This window comes from Diabrotica undecimpunctata, chromosome 9, assembly GCF_040954645.1.
Source record: "Diabrotica undecimpunctata isolate CICGRU chromosome 9, icDiaUnde3, whole genome shotgun sequence".
Taxonomy (NCBI): Eukaryota; Metazoa; Arthropoda; class Insecta; order Coleoptera; family Chrysomelidae; genus Diabrotica; species Diabrotica undecimpunctata.
Window position 1 is genome coordinate 100183134 of NC_092811.1, and position 16471 is coordinate 100199604.

General features: G+C 36.0%; 1 protein-coding gene across 3 annotated transcripts in view; it reads left to right on the forward strand.

Moving 5' to 3' along the window:
• Nucleotides 1-16471, forward strand: part of LOC140449812 (nose resistant to fluoxetine protein 6-like) — a 44623-nt gene that overhangs the window by 21065 nt on the left and 7087 nt on the right. Inside the window, exons 6-11 of one of the 3 annotated variants that reach the window (XM_072543168.1) lie at nucleotides 3189-3367; nucleotides 3438-3609; nucleotides 3666-3859; nucleotides 11936-12080; nucleotides 13204-13375; nucleotides 16222-16364. In XM_072543168.1, the coding sequence (XP_072399269.1) occupies nucleotides 3189-3367; nucleotides 3438-3609; nucleotides 3666-3859; nucleotides 11936-12080; nucleotides 13204-13375; nucleotides 16222-16364 (1005 nt within the window). The remainder of the gene's footprint in view (nucleotides 1-3188; nucleotides 3368-3437; nucleotides 3610-3665; nucleotides 3860-11935; nucleotides 12081-13203; nucleotides 13376-16221; nucleotides 16365-16471) is intronic. The other 2 variants (XM_072543169.1, XM_072543171.1) reach the window with 2 other exon arrangements.

Here is a 16471-nt window from a genome sequence, read left to right on the forward strand (position 1 = left end):
ATTCACTATATTGTCACAGGAACAGTTTTGACCTAAAGCCTGTGGTAGAGCGAGTGGATCTTGTAGCGCTGTCTTTCTTGGTCATATTTACTACAAATTGTTAAAAAGTGTTCGACTGTTAATCGGACGTTACACTGATCACACATAGGTGGATTTTTCTTTGTGAAAAGGTAGGAGTGCGTTAATCTGGTATTGTCCTAGACGTAAACGCGCAACCTTAAATTGTTCTCGTCTATTGCGCGACGATGGAAACCACTGAGACATATTATTTTTGATTTTATTTAAATTGGAATTAGTTTGAGACCACTCATTTCGCCACAAATACAACACTTTTTAAAATAAGCTTTTAAGTCACTGGAAACACACTTGTCTATCGGCTCCGACAAATCACTTAAAATTGCCTCTCGTGCAATCGTGTCAGCTTCTTCATTTCCTGTTATTCCGACGTGTGAGGGAACCTCACACCTGAGAGTTAGATGATACTGAACGATTGTCTACAGAAGAGTCACTATCTAAGTCAGAAATCTCTTTCCCTAAGTGGTTGTGTAGTTTCTTTTGAAGTTTTGTAAACTTGCTTTTTGTAGATCTATCATTTGCATATTGATAGCTGCTTTGTAAAAGATGGATTAAACCAGCCATATCAGTTGTAAATTCTTTTACGACGCTAATAGTGTCGGGGGAGCCTTGGACATTATCAATCAGTAAGGACAATTGGTGGAAATTTAAAACGAATGGTGGGGTATGATTATCAATGAAATTTTCAAGAGTTTCCTGTGTAGATTGGACTTTAGATGAGCGTGGTTTTTTTGGTTTAGAGAGTTTGGGTTTTGCAAACAGATTTTCTGATGAAATTGCTGAATCTGAAGGAGGCGTGTCGATCTCACCAATACTGCGTTTTATGGAAGAACTTGCGTTTTCGCAATTGCTATTAGAGTTTTCACTTAGATGATGTGGCTTTATTACATTTGGAAGTACTGGAGCAGACTCATTGGTAGTGACAGAAGTCGAGCTTGTAGTTTTATTTGTAAGATTGGTTAAAATGGTTGTTTCAAAAAATTGTGGTGATGTATCAGTTTTATTAGAATTTTCTGCAGTTGTATCTAATGGAAAAGGAGCTGATAGATTGGAAAATATTGCTTCCGAAGTTTGTGAAAACGGTATTGCCGCTGAAGGAGGTTGATTAAAAGTATTGCTATGAGTAGGAGTATTAGTAGTTTCTTTGTCGTGGAGATTTGTAGGTGTAGGTGATATGCTCGGATTTGATAATGGATAACTTGATGACTGCTGGGTGTTTGGTACCTTGTGTAGTATACTTGTTGAAGCTGTTTGATTTGGTACTTCATTGTTTGACTCAATATGAGTTGATTCCGTTACTGAACTGGTTTTGCATTGGGATGATATGTGTCCTGCATTTTTGCAAATAAAGCAGGTGAGTGTACCTTGTGACAAAAATATGCGGTAAGGTGTTTGGTCGAAATTTATTAGAATAGAATCTGGAATTGGTGATGTTATAGGGCTTATATAAACTTGCCTCCGAAAGCTCAATATGTGACTATATTCGGGAAGAGTCGAGCTAATTTTCAGAAATGTTATTGGGGAAATAAGCTTTAAACCGATATTCTGTAATTCTTCAACTAATACTTGATGAGGAATTGACGGGCAGACCCCAGACAAGACTAGTCTTTCTGCTGGAGAGACAAGTCTTCGTGCTGTTACAACTTCGCCGAGTACTTCTATAGAGCCATGTTGTGTCATGAAGTTATCTACTACGGTTTTGTTTGCCAAATACATGCAGATTCTATTATGAGATAATCTAGATGAAAAAATAATATTTTTTGGGTTGATGATTGTACCCAAAGGAATGAGATAATCCTGCAGTTTAGCATTATCGATACAACTAAATACAATTGCTTGGTTCTTACTCGGAAAAGAATGTGAAGCGGCTGAAGCATAACTGTTTGTGATATTCGAACGTTGATTTACTGGACTGGTTAGATCGGAAGGTGTGTTTACATTGTGTGAAGTCATTTTAAGCTGGCGAAGGCCTTACTCCGACTCTGGTAAATGAAAAACCAACCGCATGCTACTATAAGCTACTTATAGCAGCTAACCTCACAAAATGATTGTACGGTAGTGTATAATATTTATTATTTGACGTTTTCTTTTCACAATAATAAAATAATAATTACGTATAGATGACTTACGTAGTAGTATCTAGTAGATAAACACTTTTAGTACGATATCAGTACAACTTAACCGTACCTTGCCAGGGCCGGTCTCCTAAAATGTATAATGTATGTCTGAATTGTCAATATAGATGAGTCAGATAAAATTAAATTATTAGAAGAATTTTTCACTAAGTAACAAAAAACAAAATTTGTTTAATTTACTAATGTTTGTATTTTGAGAACGATTTCCGAAGTGGAAATTGAAACGTCAATAAACCAATTTTAACCTTTAATTGTGGCTTATTCCCATTTAAATAGTAATTAAGGAACTCGTTAATTCAGAATTGTTTTCTGTAGTAAATTGAAAGGCTTTAAATTTTTTTTCATATAATGCTTATTTCAATGCGTTCCCTTACTTCGACTGTTTTAAATGACCACCAGACCCAGGAATTTTTTCCGATTTTCAAAACAATAATTTTCGATTAATTTCAATAATATAAAACACCTGCTCCGTTTATAAGTTTTTTAGACAGCACTTTCGAGTTGCAGGTGCACAGGTGAAGCGGGGTGCACGGTGTTGTATACAAACGATTTTTAACCCAGGTGTGTACCGTTATAAATATAAATAACTTCGTTTCTATTTCGAATTTTTTAATAAAATTTTAGGACAGTACTTTATAATGCTAAGGAATGTTTTTACGTAAAAAAAGGCGATTTTTTGAAAATTTAGAAAGTAAAAGAACCCTTAATTTTATTTATGTCATTTGCTTTTTTGTTTTCAATATTATTACATTTAGAATACCTTCGTATGCAAAATGGTACAGTAAGCTTGGTTAAAGGATCTAGACAAAGGCATAAAAAAAGATATAAAAACAAAATAAAACGGACTACATAAACCGCCATATGCAATAAGTAAATAAAAAACTGATAATGTAATTTAAATTAAAGAAACGCATTATGAATACTCACGGCACTGAAGAAATTACTCTTTTACTAAATGCAATTTATTTTTTATTTTAGATATCAAATAATCCAATTAGACATGGTTTGAGAAATTTAATGGTATTTTTAGTGCAAACATTTTTTCTTTTTTCGGCATTCTTGATGTCCTACCATTTTTTCCAAGTAATGGAGAACAAAGAAAACGAACAAAATAAATTAAAGGTGGTACTGCTGACTTTTTTTAACAGATATTTGAGGTATGTATAAACCATTGTATTGGCATCTTGAAGAAGTTGGTTAATTTATATCTAAACACATTATTTTTAGAATTCTACCACCAGTATTAATAATGATTGGTTGGGGGAGTACAATGTGGGTTGTCAGTTTATTTTACGGTCCCGTCAAAGACCAGTACGCAGACCCAGAGCATTTACGGTGTCAAAAAAATTGGTGGGCATCTTTGTTATTTATTAATAATCACTATAACCAAGACGAAATGGTAAGGTTCAACAGTTTTGTAAACGATACGGTACTAATTTTCTTTAAATGTTTTAGTGTTACTTTATAACGTGGTACCTGGCAGCAGATACTCAACTATACTTCTTGTCTCTGATCATACTAACAATTATTTGGATTAATAGAAATACTACTAGGCATTTGTTATCCGCCTGTGTAGCTTTGGGAGTGTTAATACCTACAGTTGTATGTTACATATATGATTTGGATATGATTTTTAGGATCACACCAGAGTAAGTATGTTAATTAGTTCTATACAAAAACTTCTTTTTTAATACTTAAATGGTTATTCATTAAATGTAAAGCAGCCAGTAAATACAGACTGTTTCTAAATTCTAAATTCAATGGAATTTTCAGTAACTTACTTTTAAAATCCTTAACACTAAATACTGATTTGTTTATGAACAAAAAATTTGTTTCACAATTAACATTTTTGCAATTAACATCTGTTATAAACAAACAAAAGAAAATCATTCAAAACAAAAAATCCAATTAAACATAATGAAACTGATCGATCAATTAAAAAGAGAATAAAAGAAGCTAAGGAGAGAATTTTACATGAGCAGTGCCAAGAACAAGAAGAAACTGAGAAAAAATATGACTTTTTTAACATGCATAAAAGAATTAAAGAATTAACAGGAATGAGAAAAACATTTCAAACTAGGCAACTAAGAGATGAAAGTGGTGCACTTATAACAGATATAAACCAAAAAATGCAGAGATGGGCACAATATATAGCAACTTTTTGAAGACAAAGAGAGAACAGAAGCACCAAAAGATTTTAAGGATGATACTGGGCCTGACATTATACGAGAAGAAATTGAATATGCAATGAAACAAGCTAAAGGTGATAAATGAGACGTGAAAAATACGAACTACTAAGGAATATAATGCAGGGTAAAATCAAAGGCAGAAGAAGCGTAGGAAGACGTAAAATCTCGTGGCTACGCAATCTCCGTGAATGGTTTGGATGCAGTTCAATTGAACTATTCAGGCGCGTAACCAACAAAATTATAATTGCTAGAATGATTTCCAATCTCCGATAGGAGCGGAACTTCAAGAAGAAGAAGAATAAACAAACTAGATTCACATTGTTGTAATATTTACGAATCTATTACGCCATGCAACTTATCGAGGGTTTATTTGGCACATCGTTACACCCCCGTTTCTTTGGGAAAATAATGTAGCTTACATTTTTTTGTGTCGTGAAGCCTACAACGGCATGATCCCATCAACGGTAAGATCTTTGTCGGTTAAGCGATAGCATACTTCGTAAATTGGTCTTGGATAACTGTCAAGAAAATGCTCCCATCTGTAGATCTTTTGCATGATCCCACCAAATCAATTGGAATATTGTGCTAAGGCTTGTCTATAGTGGATAGACATATTTTCCTGCTTACTGTATCTGCGACGGTTTACACTGAAGGTATAGTTTATAACATAGCGTACCATTTAAATATAGCCAGACCAGCATTTTTGCGCTATTCGGAAAACAGTTGTCGCAATTCTTATCTGGCCTGCTACTATTTCTTTCCGATTCGGTTTGGTTTCTATTCGGGTTTCATTTGATTTATATTCAGGTTAAGTTCTTTTTCGATTATTCATCGAATTCGGTTAATATTCGAGTCTTATTCAGGTTAGTTTCTTGTTATTCAGTTACTATTCGAGTCTTATTCGGGTAAGTTTCTTTTTCGGTGCTTCTTTAGATTTGGTTCCTATGTGGGTTTCATTTGGATTTTGTCAGATCTCCGCTATCTTCAAGAAAAATTCCTTGTTTTAATCCTAAATCTTTGACGATTCTTTTGAAGTGAAAGTCGACCTTTTTGGCCATGTGCTGTAATTCCTCTTTGGATATCTACGACGTACCTTGGGTACCAATTCGTAGCGCTTTCCTTTAGCTGGGGTATATATCTTTAGATAGCAGACTTATTAAAGCTCAGGTTTAATTCACATAAAAACATATTCGAGATAAAATAACAAAACAAATTATATCCGGAATAATATGTACAAAATTATCTAAACGTTAATCCTAGCGACGACACTATCGACTACTTGATTACCTACAGTTTAATACCCGCAAAACATAAATACATATAAAAAATAATAATATCATCATCATCATCATAAGTGGCTCGACAATCCGTTGTGGATCTTGGCCTGCTCACAAAGAAGTCGCCACTCCTGTCGATTCCTGGCAACTTCCCTCCATCTTCTAACCCCTAGAATCTGTAGGTCTTCTTCCACATCATCAATCCATCTCATTCGTGGTCGTCCTCTGCTTCTTGTGCCCTCTGGTTGTGAAAATGTTAATCTCTTCGTGTATTCGTGATCTGACATCCTAGCAATGTGTCCAGCCCATCTAAGTCTCTGCACTTTAACGAATTTCACAATATCTGGATCGGTGTATAACTGATACAGTTCAAAGTTGTATCTTCGACGCCATAGCCCATTTTCATTTACGGCCCCAAAAATCTTTCTAAGAATTTTTCTCTCAAAAATACCAAGAAGTCTTTTATCATTTTGAGATAAGATCCACGTTTCAGCCCCATATATCAAAACTGGTCTTATTAAGGTCCTGTATATATTAAGCTTTAGTGCACGTTTTATATTTTTATTTTTTAAATATCTCTGGAGGCCGTGAACAGTTCTGTTTGCTATTGCTATGCGTCTTTTTATTTCGTCGCTTGTCGTGTTTGTTGCGTTTACTAGCGATCCAAGATATGTAAATTCGTTGACTTGCTCAAAGGTATGGTTGTTAATTTGAATTCTTTGTTGGATATTTCGAGGGTTTTTAGAAACCAACATATTTGGTTTTTTCCTCGTTTACCACAAGTCCTAATTCACTTGCTGCGTCCGCAAGCCTTGTAAAACACTGCACCATGTCTCTCATACTTCTGCCCACTATAACTATATCGTCAGCGAATGCGAGAATTTGCGTCGATCTATTAAAAATAGTTCCATTCATTCTAATATTTAATTGTCTGATTGCCTTTTCCAAGGCAATATTAAAGAGCAGACACGCCAACGCGTCTCCCTGTCTTAGACCATTATTAATGTCAAAGAACGTAGAGTTTTCTCCTTCAATTCTAACGCATGAGCTTACGTTTTGCATTGTTAGGTGGGTCAACTTAACTAACTTAGGTGGGATCCCAAAGTCTATCATTGGATTATATAATGCAGTTCTTTTCACACTGTCATAGGCTGCTTTGAAGTCAATGAAGAGATGGTGTGTTTCTATGTTATATTCTAGGGACTTTTCTAGAATCTGCCTATGTGCTTGAATTTGATGTGTAGTTGACTTTCCAGCAGTAAATCCGCATTGATATTGACCAACAATATCCTTTGTAAAATGTTTAAGTCTTTCAGATAATACATTGCCGAAGATCTTATACGCAGATGCTAACAGAGTAATGCCTCTATAGTTCTTACACTCCAGTTGATCCCCCTTTTTATGCAATGGACATATTATTCCCTTCAGCCACTCTTCTGGTACCCATTCATTCTGCCATATAAGTACTATTAGTTTATGGATTGCTGCAAAAAGTTGATCACCACCTTTTTTATACATTTCCGAACAGATGTCATCGATTCCTGGGGCTTTATTGTCTTTGAGTTTTAGGATCGCATCTGACACTTCTCTTCTTGTTGGGTCTTCACTGTGTAGTTGACGTTGTATATTTTGTTCATTTTCTATATTGTACTCTCCTTCAATATCATTTATATTTAGATGTTCGCTGAAATGTTCTGCCCATCTGTTAAGAACTGAGTTTTTATCATGTAGAATTTCACCGTTAGTGTCTTTACAAATTTTTAATCGTGGTTTAAATTCTCGACGGCTAATATTTAAGGATTTGTAGTATTTCCTCGTTTCTGGTTTTTTGATATGCTGCGTTCTTTCTATTTATGGCCATTTCGCACTCATGATCAAACCAATGATTTCTTTTTTCTGACTTGGTTTTGCCCAATATTTCAACGGATTTCTGTAACACAATATCTCGTATATTTGCCCATAGTTGGTTAATATCTTCTTCTTCTTCTAAGTTTTTTGTCCTTATTTGGTCTTCTATTTGCTGTCTGTATACATTTGCAATGTCGGGATCTTTTAGTTTATTAATGTCGATTTTTTCTCTCCTTCTTCCCATCTCCTTTTTTAAATTGGATATTCTCTCTTTAAATCGTGTTTTAACTAGATAATGATCACTATCTATGTTTGCTCCTCTAAAAGACCTAACATCTAATAAGTTAGAGCAATGTCTTGCATCGATGATTATATGATCTATTTGGTTAATCGTTTCATTATCAGGAGATTTCCAAGTTCCCTTATGTATATCTTTATGGGGAAATCTTGTCCCAGCTATAACCATGTTCTTAGACATCGCAAAGTTTATGATTCTGAGACCGTTATCATTAGATTCTACGTGTAGGCTCTCTTTTCCGATGGTGGGCGAAAATATATTCTCTCTTCCGACTTTGGCATTAAAGTCTCCTGCTATTATTTTGATGTCATTTTTTGGGCACTGATCGTACTCTCGGTCTAGTGCCTCATAGAACATGTCTTTTTCATTATCCTCTTTTTCTTCCGTTGGAGCATGGATGCTAATAATGCTTATATTAGCAAACTTCTCTGTAAGTCTTATTCGACATATCCTATGATCAATAGCTTTGAAATCGATTACACTATGTTTGACCTTGCTGCTTACAATAAATCCGGTACCAAATTCCTGTCGGGTAGAATGTCCACTGTAGTAAATATTGCAGTTATTTTTTTCCAGGATGCCTGAACTAATCCACCTCATTTCCTGTAAAGCAATGATATCTGCTTTGGCATTATTCATTTCTTGTATGAGCAGAGTAGTGGCTCCAGGCTGATACAGGCTTCTTACGTTCCAGGTGCAAATCTTTAAATCATTATCCTTATTTCGTTTGCGAGTTCGTCGTAGGTTAGACAGTCCGGTTTCCTTCTTTGTAGCTCTCATAACAAAAGGTTTTTTACAGGGTTGGGTAGTTAACCCAACGCCAAACCCCCTTTTCGGAGGGCCATTTCACCCGCTCTCGTCGGTTCCCGACCCAACTTTCCACCCGGGTTGGATACCGGATCTCCAGTTGGGTTGCTCGGTTTACAGGGGATACCAGCATGAAGGTGAGAGTCGGATTTGAGTAGAAGAGGCTAATTGGAGTAAACTGGATTCAACTCCATGTTTTCGCATTCTACTCCTTTATCCCCCAAAAAAAATAATAATATACGGTCCGTTAATACACACTCGCTAACGAAAATGAATGGTGGACGGGTCGATTAAAACTCGATCCTGCAAGGAGCGGAAAGTAACTTATCCACACTTAGCCATGAACTAGGTCTCTCTCAGATCCACACTCTAAGACCAGTAAGCAATTGTCACTAGATCAAAACTCTAGCAGAAGCGGTTGGCCTTTAGTCAATACCCTAGGGCCAATGGAATTGTTTTCAAATCAACACTCTGATAAAACTCCCAGGGCGGTTGGCCTTCAGTCACATAAAGACTCGGTGGAGTTCCTACCAGGTCAGCACTCTGCGGAACTCTATTCTCTCTTATGGCATAAGCTGTTTTATACCATTGTCGGTCCTCAATCTACATTGCGCATCAATGGAAGTGGAACTTGCGGTTGGAGTGCGTATTTACAGACCGGTGGCAAGCATGCGACGATAACTGGCAATGCACATCCTTAAAACCTGAACCTTGATTATTTCCGTACACCTATATATAGGGAAAACCAAGTCCAGGACTGATAACACCAAACATACTTCTCCTTTTCCTTTTCACTTGCGAACCCACATTTGGCCAGTGTGGTAAGTTATGGCCAATTAATTTCAAGCTAAGAAAAGCGATTTCCGAAAAAAATCCCCAGGTGGATAAAATCTCGCTATACAGGCTTAAAATTGGCAAAATGCTAGTCATGTGCAAGTCCCGGGTACAAGCACTCCCACGTGATATCATATCCCGAACTTCCCGAACTGCAAGACAGCAAAGTTCGGGATATGATATCATGACAGTACAGTACCTTACTACAGTAAGGTTAGGTTAGGATCCGGTCCTAGAGATCTGTTTTCTCTTTCTGGTTTCTCGTTTTTCTGGTACTTCTTTTGACTCTGCTCTTTTCCCTTATCATATTTTTTCTTTCCTGGTTAACATCTCTGAATTTTCTCATGTGAATTTCTAGTTCTTCTTCTGCAGTGCTATTCGTTAGTGCTTCTTTAATGATGTGTTCAAGCTCGAAGACCTTTTGCCCTATTTTTTGAGGGTTGTTGATTGTCGGTATGCTACCAATTCCTATATTCACAAGTTTTTTGTAGTTGGACCAATTTGTTTTCTTTCGTTTTATTGTTGTCGTGTTGTTTTCTTCCCATGTGTCCATTTCTAGAAATATGGGGTTGTGGTCTTCTAATCCTTCCTTTAATGTTCAGATCTCTATTTGTAGCACTAGGGTTTTAGCCACTACTATATTCAACTGCGTAGGTAGAGCATTCCCTTGCCATGGTATCTTCATTGTACCTTGTCAATAGGTAATTGTTTAGTATTCTTTCATTTATGTTCTGTTTGTATCTCTATTGTTCCAATTTGGTGATCTTGTGTTTAGGTCTCCTATAATTATGGACGGTTCTTCTATGTTCAGGAATGCATCCAGGTCATCGTCGTTTAAAGGATTTTGTGGCTTTACCTATGCACAGGTGGTGCTTATTTCACCTTGCATCTGGGCTTTTAACGTGGTTGCTTTCATTGTGTTTAGTGCTGGAGTCTGTTCCTCTTCTTACTAGGATAGTAGTGTCTCCTAGGATCTCTGCTCTGTGATCGTTCCTGTAGATGTCGTATCCCGGAAACTTTATGTTTTGTTCTTATGCCGCCTGAGTTTAAGGAGCTTGTCTTCAGGTATCTCCTGGTCCACACCTTAGTTCAGTACTATCTTGATGTTATTAATCGCCTCGTTGATCATTTTTGTTACTAGCTCCTCCACCATTATAGCTAGTCGTTTTTGGCGTTCTTTGAAAATTATTACTGTCAAGTCTGTCGCTACCTTTTGGGTGTGCTTTGTGACTTGGGCGTATGCCCATTCGTTGCCCTTATTTGTTGTGGTATTGTATTTTCTTTAAGCTATTATCTGGGTATGCCCATGCTGGTACTTATTGACATCCCCTGAAGATGGCTGGGTGTTGCCCTTGACAATTTGCCTTCTGTTTTACCAGTATCTTGCAGAATTTTGTGTTATGATTTTAGCCGCATTTGACGCATCTGAAGTCCTTATGGCATGCATTTAGTGAGGTGGTAGAAAGGGTCAGAGAAGTTGTCAGCTCGATGCCCTCCTGAGTTGCGAAAGTGACGACCAGGGGTGGTACAGCGAGGAGATGACTTCTCTTGAATAGTATGGATGCGGTCACGATAGCCAAGGACGTCACTGACGCAATTCAGAGTGGTGCTGGTAGCAATGCGTCATGCGATGTGTTAGGAGTCAGGCTTTCACGGAATAGCTTAAACGCCACTGTGGAGGTCGACAAGAATGTTGCAAATATGTTGCTGAAAAGGAACGACTGAAGGTTGGCTTGAAAATTAAATGTCTGTTGTGTCTTTTTGAATGTGTTCTGTTTGTCCTTAAGTGTCCTTACGTGTTTTTAATTTTAAATTTACACAATATCACATCATTTCAATAATTTCGGCCCAAATACAGACCAAATCGGTTCACCATAATTTGATAATTACCATAATTACAAGTTGGAGTTATTGCACACCCAAAACTTATACATCTACCTTTTTATATATTATCATAGTGCTGTCTGTTCTATTCATTTCAAAAATATACCTCTTGAAAAAATATAAATAATTTTTAAATAATATCAGAACATTTAATTAAGACAAATAATTTACACAATACCTACTTTCCTAGTTTAACTGTTAATATCTTTTCCCCTCAAGAACTTTCCCTCTATTTGTTAAATAGTTACAATAAAACCGATGCTCACCCGTCACTAGTTTACAATAATAGTTTGAACTATGTTTTCTAAAACATTAAATAATGATCCTTGTATCGGCATCATTTAGTTTACCATGTACCGTTGACCTGAAGATGCATAGCAAATTATAGTATGCGAAACCGGTCGTTTGTGGTAGAATAAACTGATTATGATTAAGTATTATTCTTATTTCTTTTTACCTATTTGAAATGGACTCACACAGACAACATATTCAAATTTTGATTCTAAAGCTGTTTGTAGTTTTTAAAATAGGTTTGTTAGTTTTTAAAATAATTGTTTTGGATTTACCGATATAATTATTTTGTTTTAGAAACTCCAAAATAAACAAATTTAGATCTGTGAATTTCCATGTGGTTTATGCTTCCACATATTCCAATATGGCTACATATATGATAGGACTGTGTTTTGGATATTTCTATTTTACATTACGAAACGTTAGAATATCATTTACAAGAGTAAGTATTTTATTGGACAATATATTTTATTTTAAATGGGTAGGCAATCGGTTTTAGATCGTAGTTTTAAAACAGTTGCATCGTGGGCGTTGTCCCTTGTACAGTCGCTGTACTGAGCGTGAGGGTTGCACGCGAAATTCGCGTTATTCGAAAAGAAATAAGAAACCACTTATCATTCTTACAGAGCTATAAAGATGATGTCAATTTTTGTAAAGCATTTGAATCAAAAGTCTTTTTTTGTGTGGTAAATACCAAAACAAGGCACAACACAAAGACATGCTACATGACAGACGGAGCACATATATATCTTGATTCTGCGCGTTTTTTATTTTTGTCACATACAACGCACCTCTTAATCGGATTTTTTTATAGGTTGTTGGCGGAACTACATCAGGAAAATATCTTTCTGTGAGCCTCAAGTCACATTCAGCTCCACATCTTCTGCCTCCTCCCATGCGGGAAGGTGGAACATGATATTTAGCTATAATTTCTTCTATTAATCTGAGTTGGAATTTGGCTACTGGAATATTTTCGCCAGTTTTAGCTTTATAAAGCTGATAAGAGTTTAATACAGCCAGATCCAACAAATGGAAAAACACCTTCTTGTACCATTTAATGGTTTTCCTGACACTTTCTATCGATGAAGGTAGCATGTCGCATTTGTCAACTGATCCCATATTATTATTATATTCAATAATACAATGTGGTTTTTTGATAATGTCTCCTGTAAGATAATCTTAACATTCCGTATTTTTTAGTTGCGTAGTGTAACAGCTAGTGGGCATGCAAACTTCACGCTTAACTTGCCATTTCAGCATGAGAAGTTTATCTGTAGATCTGGGCACAACTTCACCATGTTTAAGTTTTCTGTCAATTTTTGGCATACATTTCCTGTTTGACTTTACTATTCCACAGGTATTCGTTTTTAGATCGTGAAGGTGTGAAAATAACATAGGACTTGAGTACCAGTTATCTACAAATAGGCTATGCCCCTTGTTCAAAAAAGGCTTCAAAAGAGATTTTCCCAGTTTTTCAATTTTATATTCTTCAATATCTTGATAACTTTAAACTATATTATTGTTTTAAATTTTATTATTTTTATTTCAATTATGATACATTTTAGGTGCAAAGACTGTTATTGTTCTCAGCATTTCTGGGTTTACCTCTGTTGGTCGTTACGATTTCGTCAAATGACTATTCAAGACTACTAAGTGCTATCTTTAGCGGGACTTTAAAACCTGTTTATGCTATCGGAATAGGATTTGGTGTGTTTGGAATGTCAAGAGGGGAAGGAGGTCAGTATAGTATTAATTTTAAGCAATAGTCAATATTTTTATTAATATATTGTATATATAACATTAGTAGCATAACGTTTTTAATAAATCCATTTATTCTTAGTTCCTTTAACAAATGTTTATTACCCCATTACCCTAGTTCTTCTTCTTCTTCTTTTTATATAGACATGACTCTGTCTGTTTTTCAATGTGCCTCCAGTAAGTTGTCGTTCCATCGTTTTCGTGCTCCATTCCGTGCTTCTCCATTGTTTCTGCCTCGTATGTCATTATTGGTCTGATGACTGTTTTATCAATTCTGTCTTTCATTCCTTTTCCGATATTTTTATTTCTCCATATTGTTTAATTCAGGCTCTGTTTGCTTTATTCACTTGATCTTCCACTTGAGTTTTCCGTAGCTAAATTGTCACCTTTTGGAAACAATTAAGGGTCTAACCACCTTCTGATATCCCCGGGTGCTCTGTAGAGGGCTTCGAATATACTGTCGAGAGCTCCTCTACTTAAGTCCATTTTCAGGTTATGGAAGGCTGGAAAATATTTATCTTCAGTGTCTTGCCTTGAAAAAGGCAAGATATTTCTTACATGACAATTTCCTCGTCGAAATAAAACACCAAGTTAAGTTGAAACAATTCTCAGCTTCAGAGTATGGAAAATAAATGCAGGAAGCAGAGCCCTGAGAGCACTAAGCTGTCGGAGAGAACGTGAGGGACTGCCCTGGCTGACCTGAAAATCGCCAATATTTATATGCGCTGTTCGAGCGATTTCCAGGTCAAGAGCCAATGGGAAAATTCGAGGCGGGGCGATGCGCATCGAAATGCGCACTAGTCCACAGACTATGGCATTCGATGACAAGATAATGTGATGCCTAGATATTTGAACACCATCACACTCCATCACGTGGAGTGAGACAGAGATGTGTATTGTCGCCAATTTTTTTTAATGCCTACTCTGAAGAGATACTGAAAAACGCTCTTGAGGGTGAAACCGCTGGAATAAAGATAAATGGAGTTTCCATTAACAACATTAGATATGCGGACGACACTGCGATCTTAGTCGAAAATATTGAAGATCTTCAGAGAGTGATGACCAAAATAGCGGAGTATGGAAAAGAGTACGGTCTAACAGTGAATGTCAATGAGACGAAATTTATGAGAATATCGAAAACTCAAAGAAATAACGAGAATCTTCTAATAAACGGAATCGACGTCGAGCAAGTGGACAAATATGCATATCTGGGAACAATGATTAACTCCACAAATGATTACATACAGGAGATCAAAATCAGAATAGAAAAGGCTAGAGCAAATTTGAACAAAATGAGAAGAGTGCTATGTACAAGGGATTTAAAATTGGAACTAAGAGTTAGATTGGCGAGGTGCTTTATTTTTTTTTTGACTTTGTTTTATGGAATGGAATCTTGGACCTTGAATGCGACATCAATGAAACAACTGGAATCATTCGAGCTGTGGGTGTATAGAAGAATTCTGAAAATATTGTGGACAGAACACGTCACAAACAAAAAGGTTGTGAGAAGGATGAATAAAGAAATAGAAATATTAAATACAATTAAAACAAGAAAATTGGATTATCTCGGACATATTACACGTCGAGAGAAATACACCTTGCTCCAACTGATTATGCTGGGAATGATCCAACGAAAGAGAAGCATAGGGAGGCGTAGAATGTCATGGCTGCACAACCTGAGAGAGTAGTATAGGTGTACATTAAATGAACTTTTCAGAGCAGCCGTCTCAAAAGTCCTAATAGCTATGATGATTAACGACCTCCGCCGCGGAGATGGCACTTGAAGAAGACATGTTCTATTATCTTACCTTCCAGCTCCAATTTACATCTTAGTCAATTTGCTGTTGTAACCATGCATTTTCCCTTTTTTGGGGAAATTAACATGTTAAATTTTCTGGCGGTTATATTAAATTGGTGCAGCATACAATGTAAATCGTCTTCACTTTGAGAGAGTAGTATTGCGTCGTGTGCATAGCAGATTATTTTGTTGTTTTTCTCCCATTTGGTATCCTTTTATATTTCTTACTTTTTTTATTATTTTATCCATAATCAGGTTAAACAATAGAGGACTGAGGAAATCTCCCTGTCTTAGCCCATTGCCAGCTTCAATAGACTCGGTTAGTTCTTCTTCTATTTTTACTTTTATTATGTTGTTTTCGTAGATATTTTCGAACGTTTTGATTATTTCTAGAGGTATCTCTCTTGTGTACAGTAAGTGGATAACGTCTTTTAATTTGATCCTGTCAAATGCCTTTTTAAGATCCACGAAACATAGATATGCCTGTTTGTTGCATTTTAATGATTTCTCTTGCACTTGCCTCATTATAAAGCGTCGGTGTATGATTTTCCCTACCTAAAACCTTGTTGTTCTTCTGCTAGTGTTATAATTACCGCATTAACCCAGTTAATATACGAAAGTGTGATAGCGTAAATATGGCTGAGAGGTAAAAGATATGAATTACTCTGAATCATATTTAAAGGTAAAGTGCATCCTCAATAATCTTTCGTGCAGCAGTTTCCAAAGCTACAATTGCCATTTGGATCACCAACTTTCAGAAGGAGACGGCGCAATAAGAAGAAGAAGAACAAGAAGAATCATCTCTATTAGTAAATAAAAGAATAATCTATTCTGCTAACTTTGTTTGACGATTGCACAATTTTTTTGCTTTTTTAGAGTCTATTTTCCTGCTAATTTCTTATTTTTCTTTCATACTCATCTGAGGTATGATGTTAATTTCACCTCTGAGATGGAAACTTCACCCAACAACATTGCTTTTAGTTAAGATTTTGAAATTTAAACATTTTTAACTACATATTTCCTACAGGTTTAATTAGAAGAATATGTGAATGGAAACCAGCGGTTATTTTGGGAAGTTTGACGTATAGCACTTATATTGTCCATTATGTTATAGTGTTCTCTCGAACCGTAGTAGCTACGCAGCCGTTTTACATGTCAGACTATATAGTGGTAAGACTTTTTATTTACATTTAGAATATTATTTTTTAGCTTCATCATATAGTGTTTATTTTGAAGTAATTTTGCATTTATTTCATGATGACATTTTATGTCGACCT